The following is a 7,509-nucleotide window of genomic DNA, read 5'->3' as shown; positions in this document are numbered from 1 at the left end:
CTTCAGCCGATGACATCAGTTTAACGACTGACTGTCGCTTTTGTTCTCTTTGTCTTTTTCACATACCCGTCTTCGTTGGCGGAGTTGCCACCGATCTATAATACTATATTCCCACATACATACATACATACATATTACACACAAAGTTTATTTTCTTTGTTTATTCTCCCTTGCTCTTCTAATGTGGATCATTCACATTGCGTTATTAGCTGTCAAAATCGTATATGCAAAAATCCTATACCAAAATATGCAAGGCCAAGAGAGCACCCATTGCAGAATCTAGTGATATACTTATGACAGCTAAAACAGGGTTGCAATTGTATTATATTTTTACACATCATTGCACACATATGCACGTTTTCGTATGGCATATTCGACAGCCATTGCAAACAATTTTCTGAGTTGTGCCGTTGCACCAAGTGGAAAATTCTAAAATTCGTGCACCGTGCAAGGATTTTGCAAGAGCAAAATAATATCCCTAATGTATTTTTTTCTTGAGCAATTACTTAAGAGCTGAATACGGACCTTAAGGAATTGAATGCATTAGCTGCGATTGCATCAGGACCAATCCACTTTTGCTCGATATGACCACCTTTGGCCTTGATACACTTTCGCCAGGCTCGATGAAAACAATTGGAGACCATTTTTCATATTTTTAGTTCTTTAGCCATTTGATTGGTACTTCGTTGTGGATTTTGCTTAAGTCACTTCTTCACTTTCCGAACAATCTCAGCAGCCTTTTGATGACCACCTCCTTTGAGTTTTGCGATTCATCGAGTAACGAGTGATGGTGCGATAAACTAAAACTACAGTGCCGGACCCTGTATTTGCTTGACTAATGAATCCCACTGATTGACAACTAAGTGCTGGTGCAGTCCAGCACACTTTAAGGAAACTATATTGATAGTCTATATCTTCGGTTTAGTTGAGATCTCTAATACGTGCATCACAAGGATCGACATAGTGTAAGATGTCGCACTCGTTTGCTAGAACAGCTGCTTCGGCTGGGAAATTGACGAACGTCCATATCCCATCGGAGATGAAGCGTCCGGTAGCATCCGGTATAACCTTGGGGAATTGAGTTCAACATTCTTTCACAGAAATGGGTAGAGCGGTGAGAGTGTTCTTAGTAAAGCCGGCCCAGTCAGCTTTACTGAAATGAGCGTAAGTGTGCTTGTCCACAAAAACAAAGCCGGAGATTGTGTGGATGGAGATAGTTATAGGCAGATTGGCTAAATGAGCACCTGACCTCCCTCTCAATACAGTACTCCTACACCCCACACATACACACCATACTCAGCACGACTACACCACCTCCATATCATCCACATATCATACTCCCTACATTTACACCATATTCATCATCCACACCTCACACTCAACACACCAGCATCATCTGCACCACACACGAGAACACCGGACACAATGGACAAGAAGGGACTGACGGACGGCGCCGACCTCTCTTTTGTTTTTTTTTCGGTCCGTGCGCATACACGTAGTCAACAATCTACGAGACTCGGGCATCTTTTTAGTGGTATGTTCTGCCATGCTTGCTGCACCACGGTCAACAACTCTTTGTTGTTTTTAGGTTTGTCATTCCATAGGGCTTTCTTAACGTCTGCCCAACGATTTTCAATGGGATTGAGGTCAGGGGATTGAGCTGGCCAATCCATGACTTCAATTCCATTGACCCGAAACCAATCCTTTGCCACCCTACTGGTATGCTTCGGGTCATTATTCTGCTGAAATATCCTGTTCAGCGGGATGTCCCCTTCAGCAAATGGTATCATAATATACTGCATTATATCCACGAATTTGTGTCGGTCCGTTATGCTAGTAATCTTGTGAATTGGGACTGCACAAAAAAATTGGGCCTGTAAGAAAAACACACCAAACCATGAAATTCGAACCGCCAAGCTTCATAGTTTTTGTGCTGAATCTGGGGTCGTACTCTCCATTAGGGCAGCGTCGTAGATACTGAAGGGACCCTTTACCGCCGTATAGAATAACTTTCGACACGTTTGTCCACAAGATGTTGCGCCATTTCTCAATCGGTCCTTTGGTAAATTTAAGACAACTTGCTCTATGATTTTATTTAATAACCGTACTTATCGAGGACTGCGGACATATAAATTATATTCATGTAGAAGTCTTCTCACTGTATGAACACCGTAGGCCAGGTTCGGTTCATTACGAATCTCCATAGCTGACATTCTAGGTCGAGTCTTGGCACATCTTACAACTATTGGTGTAAAACTCTCGGAAAGAATCCATATTTCGCCCCTTTTGTCATTTGTTTTTTTTATAAATAATTGCATTGTGAGTCCTTGTGGCTTAACACCCTACAATTCTTTCCACTCCCTTGTAGGATTTACCGTTGTTTATGACAGATTGAATACATTCACTGCAGTGCTTCCCGCGGCCGAAAAAAAGTGCCAAGTCATATCTGGAAACTTACTTTTTGTTTGATAAAATTAAATTATTTTTATTAAAAATTATCTGTTTGCAATCATCTCATCGTTCACCACTATTCTATTGCTCGCTCATAAAAACAGATATCCCAATAAAATTTTCTTTAAAAAAGTAACGGTAAGTAATTCACACTTATTGTTGTATATTACAGGACCGTTCAAAAGCAAAGGTGGCACCTTTAAAAACTATAAGTCTCCCACGACTTGAGTTATGTGGCGCACTACTACTTTCTAAATTAGTAGCCATGGTGCAAATGCATTTAAACATGACAAAATGCAAACTGTATGTGTGGCCCGATTCAGAAACTGTACTAGCCTGGTTGGAAAAACCACCACATGCATGGAAAACGTACATTTCTAACCGAACGTCTCAAATACTTGACCTAGTGGGATCAGSCWCTTGGCGTCACGTAGCCTGTGCTGACAATCCTGCCGATCTAGGTAAAAGAGGGTGCAAGCCACTGCACCTTGCCACCACCACCCTCTGATGGAACGGCCCCCAATGGTTGATAGAATCTCCTGATTCTTGGCCRCAATCCCCCATRCGCAACATTATAGYCCCAGAAGGTCGAAAAATCGCCAMATTTCATACATTAATAGACCATGACGACATTTTTGAACGATTTTTATCGTTTCCAAGAGCTCTCAGAGTAGTTGCTTATATGTTCAAATTTATAGAACTCCAAAGCAAAGTCAAGGGATCACATAATTTCCCATGCAACACCAGCCGCGATATATCACCACTAAGAGAATCGAAGCCGATTGACAAAAGGAGTTCACTCTTAGTTCTAAACCCATTTCTGGACACGAAAGGTCTGCTTCGTGCCAATGGTCGGCTTGCTAATTCGAGCCTAACTTACAATGAACGCCACCCTATAATAATTCCCGWGAAGTCACCATTTGCCTCATTGTTCCTCAACCACATCCACATCTTAATGCTACACGCCRAACATCGCCTCATTCAACATATGGTACGCCAAGAGTATTATATCTCCCGTCTTAAGCAGCAAATCAAGAAGTGCATCTTCACGTGCAAGATTTRCACTATGCACAAACAGAAGATGCGATCGCAGATTATGGCAGCACTTCCACCGGAACGCTGCAACTTCGCTCTACCTTTCACCACAACATGTGTTGATTTTGCTGGGCCTTTCCAGGTAAAGGCGTCTATGTTAAGGTCTCCCACTCTCATCAAAGGCTATGTGGCTGTCTTTGAATGTTTCACGACAAAGGCAGTACACGTTGAGCTATGTAGTAATCTGACAACGGAGGCTTTTCTCGCGGCATTTGCTCGCTTCGTCGCTACCCATCTAAARTTTGAGGGATAACGGCAAAACTTTCATTGGAGCTCAACGAGCCACAGAAAAGCAATTTGTGGCTTTCTTAAAACAAGTGTCACCCGCCATCGTACAAAAGTACGCCCTTCAAGGTATCAATTGGCAATTATACCCCCAAGCGCTCCTCATATGGACGGTTTATGGTAATCAGCTGTAAAAAGTTTCAAATCCCATTTCAAACGGGTAGCTGGAAATTATAAGTTCAATTACAAAGAGTTMACAACGTTATTAAATCGAATTGAAGCCRTTCTCAATTTACGGTCACTCACAGTACTCTCCATTCCTGAGCCAGGTGTGGAGTCGCTATCTCTATTAAATCGATGGGAACGAATTAAACTTCTCCATCATGATTTCCGCCGCCGATGGAAGTATGAATACATAAAAGATCTCCACAAAAGATACCGCTGGAAGACTCCTGAGCAGGCGCCTAAACTTGAAGACTGTGTCCTCATTCATGATGATTGTCTACCCCCTACCGRGTGKCGGCTTGGCCGCATAGAAAAGCTACATTATGGCTCCGACGGTCACATACGAGTCGTGGATCTCCGTACGCAAAACGGAATACTCACCAGACCGCTCGTGAAGCTTTRCTTTCTACCAATCACCGACGACCGCGAATCCGAAAACCGAAAAAACCAAACCGCGATATAATAAAAACACTAAATTGAACACTAAAACGAAAAACACGCCCGTAACAACCGTTCGAATTAACACGCCGTATCAAATAATCAAGAATATTTACAAATAATTGTCGATCMAACGACGACAMATTCATGCCACATATCGTGGCACAATTGCCCATGTCAATTTATATCACAGATATGTATAATTAACAATCTTCTCTAAACAGATCACTATGGATGTAGATACACCTGTCGCAACCCCGCCAAYCGCTCGCGTTACCAATGCGCCACGCACCGGGCCTACATCAACRCCCCGAACTGTGGCTGCAACAACGCCGACACCGGATAAGGTGCCCCATCTGTCGACGTCCTCATCGTCTTCACCATTGTGGAATTTTTAGGGGTATGCGGCCTTTACAATGGCAGTAACGGGCATTCTCTCAACTGCCTGTCGCACACTCATGCTACTACAGAGTGTGAGTCGCGGCGGCTGTGCCAAATGTGTCACCGGCCGCATCATACTCTGCTACATCGCAGCTCGTCACGCGGAGCGCACCGGCCACCCAACCATCGCGGCCGTGTCTTCCGACTTCCACCCGCCGATAGTGTCATACACCAGAGGAGTGTAACCTCGTTGCGGCGAATTCGTCACGAGGTGAGTGTCGGAAGTTTTTATTTTTCATAAATAAATATTCACATATAGTTTGACGTGAGGGATAGCATAGGTCTTGCGGTTTCTAGCTATGCTTTCGTTAACTTTGCCAATCGTGTCGAGCGAGCATAAAGGTCGAAAAGATGAAGGTGGCTGTTTTGGTTTTGGAGGTGGAACGAATGCTGTACCCTCCACGGGTTAGTTCTATTATATACGCGTTTTATATTTTGACGATCAAGTCATTGTTTCTTTTAGTGCTCTATTAGGTCCGCCTTGATGTTTTTTCGCAATTGTCAATATATCAATTTGCGTGACTAATTGGGGTGATTCTGTAGTTTCGTTTCGGTTAGCATAAGAAATAGCGTCATGTATCTGCTAGTTAGTTGGCTGCGGAGATTTATATTTGAACTTTCAAATACATATTTTGTAAGCGGTTTCCCAAGAAACCGTCCACTTCATTGCTTCGCCTAATGGCTGTTTTCAGGAGTTTTTGTTTTTGGGGGTTTCAAAAGTTTCTCTGAGGCGAAGTTTCCTTCGTTCTCACCATCCTGGTTGAGCTGTAGGCGACGCCTGGCTGAGTGGCAGGCTTCCCCAGCATGGCAATTTCTTCGTTTCACCAGTTTACGTGTTTTCGCTTGTTAAGATACTATRGTGCTTTCTCCTGGTGCCCTTGCTGCGGACGCTTCAAAAAGGTCGAACTCCTATTGTCTTACACTTCGTTTTTGAAAGATGTCTCTGCTTAGGGTTTCCGCTTCACAGGTCCGGCACCTCCCACTTGACGCTGCTGCTAAGTGTGTCGTTAAGGAACAGTAAGTCTATTATGGAAACATTATTTCCATTTTGATAGGTATTTTGCGTGTCACTATTTATAATCGTAATGTTGGTTTCGCTCAAGTATTCTAGAATACGACACCCACAATGATTTGTATTATGCTACCCCAATCATTAGATCATAAAGTCTCCCGATAGATTTATCAGTGCTTTACTTCTAGTTTGTAAAGACAACTCTAGGAGGATGTTTTGGAATTCATTAATTAATACGCTACGGCGAGCATAGCAGCTTAAAAGATATATTCCATGTGCCAACGTAAAACCATTTAATGCTCAGAGGCATGACGTGAAAAGTTGTCCTTTGCAGGATCATATTGCTACCTTTTCAATATATCTGTAGTGCAAATGCTATCCAGCGCTGGCTATATTGCTCGCTTAGTAAGGTGACATCGTCCTCTTCCAGAACTGTCTGTTTTAGCAGATATTATGCTGCAGCGCTGTAATAATCTCATTTTTTCTTTGTCTTGATCATATCTAGATACATACAAGTATTTCGGACAGTTCATACTCAAGACGGAATGCTCTTCTATACAAAGCATACAGCTCGTGGCATTTTTGCACACCTTTGTTTGGACGTGCCCTGCGCATTCAGACTAACCGTATGATACAGTTACAAATAATTGTGGCGAGTAAAATGAGGTCTGTTGTGTCAATCCCCTTTTCCAATTTCAGGCATCTAGCGATTTCTCCAATGGTACTGTAAAATCTTTCCACCTACCCATTAGATCCATTCCCAGAAAGAAGAAACCGAGTAGGCAAAAGATAACGTGGAAAAAGCCGAAGAGGCAACGAAGAATTCGTAACAAAAATCAGGCAGAAAGAACATTCGGTGTGGGCGAAACAGTTCTCATCGAGTCAAATAAACGCCAAGGAAATAAGCTCACTCCCTTGTAGCGAGTATCCTTATCATAAGGATAATGTGCGTTTGTTAAAGCTAATAACCCTCTCCACGTATCCACCCGCCTTTCTTTATCTAGACTGCCAATCATTGCGCTCTCTTTGGCTTCGACACTTACCAACGGCAAAATTTACGGATTACGGATGGTGACATGGTCATATGAGACTCATAGGGTTACATCGGATACACAACAAATCTCATGGCCTTTGCCGAATTGACGCGTGAAACCCGCTTTGTCCTGAAAAATTTACACCACATTCACATGACATTGACAAGCTCCTTCGAGCAGTGACTGGACCAACAAGACATCAACGAAGCTGGAACATCTCCGGAGCTGTCCTCGAAGTAGTAGCAGGTATGCCTGACTTTGACGACTTGATAAACTTAATTACAATAACAATAGGCATAGCAATTAATTACCAATTAAAATACAACAAAAATAAGAGAAAAAGATACCGGGCACCTTTATGACATTCTCTTGGCCAGAAATAGGGCCATTATCAATGATCTAGATAATATACTATAAAATACTAAATGATAATTTCGCCAAAGACTCAACAAATATCGTTCCGCAACCACCGTATTCACCTGGTCTGGCGCCGTGCGACTTCTGGCTGTTCACCAAGCTCAAAAGAACGCTCCGGGGACACCGTTTTTATACGATATTCAAGCCGCAGCGAAGACGGAACTGAAGGCC

At 42.8% G+C, this 7,509-nt stretch overlaps 1 protein-coding gene across 1 annotated transcript in view; it reads left to right on the top strand.

Moving 5' to 3' along the window:
• The window catches only part of LOC108975973, a 67,125-nt gene extending 60,247 nt beyond the window's left edge, over positions 1–6,878 (top strand). Inside the window, exons 2-3 of the mRNA XM_018944837.1 lie at positions 4,659–5,086; positions 6,587–6,878. Of these exons, the coding sequence (XP_018800382.1) occupies positions 4,931–5,086; positions 6,587–6,808 (378 nt within the window). The 5' untranslated portion in view covers positions 4,659–4,930 and the 3' untranslated portion in view covers positions 6,809–6,878. The remainder of the gene's footprint in view (positions 1–4,658; positions 5,087–6,586) is intronic.
• The last annotated feature ends 631 nt before the right edge of the window (positions 6,879–7,509 follow it).

The sequence above is a fragment of the Bactrocera latifrons genome, unplaced genomic scaffold, assembly GCF_001853355.1.
Source record: "Bactrocera latifrons isolate USDA-ARS-PBARC rearing strain unplaced genomic scaffold, ASM185335v1 scaffold_705, whole genome shotgun sequence".
In the NCBI taxonomy this organism is placed as follows: domain Eukaryota; kingdom Metazoa; phylum Arthropoda; class Insecta; order Diptera; family Tephritidae; genus Bactrocera; species Bactrocera latifrons.
The sequence above is the reverse complement of the archived record's forward strand: the minus strand, read 5'-3'. Positions and strand labels throughout refer to the sequence as shown.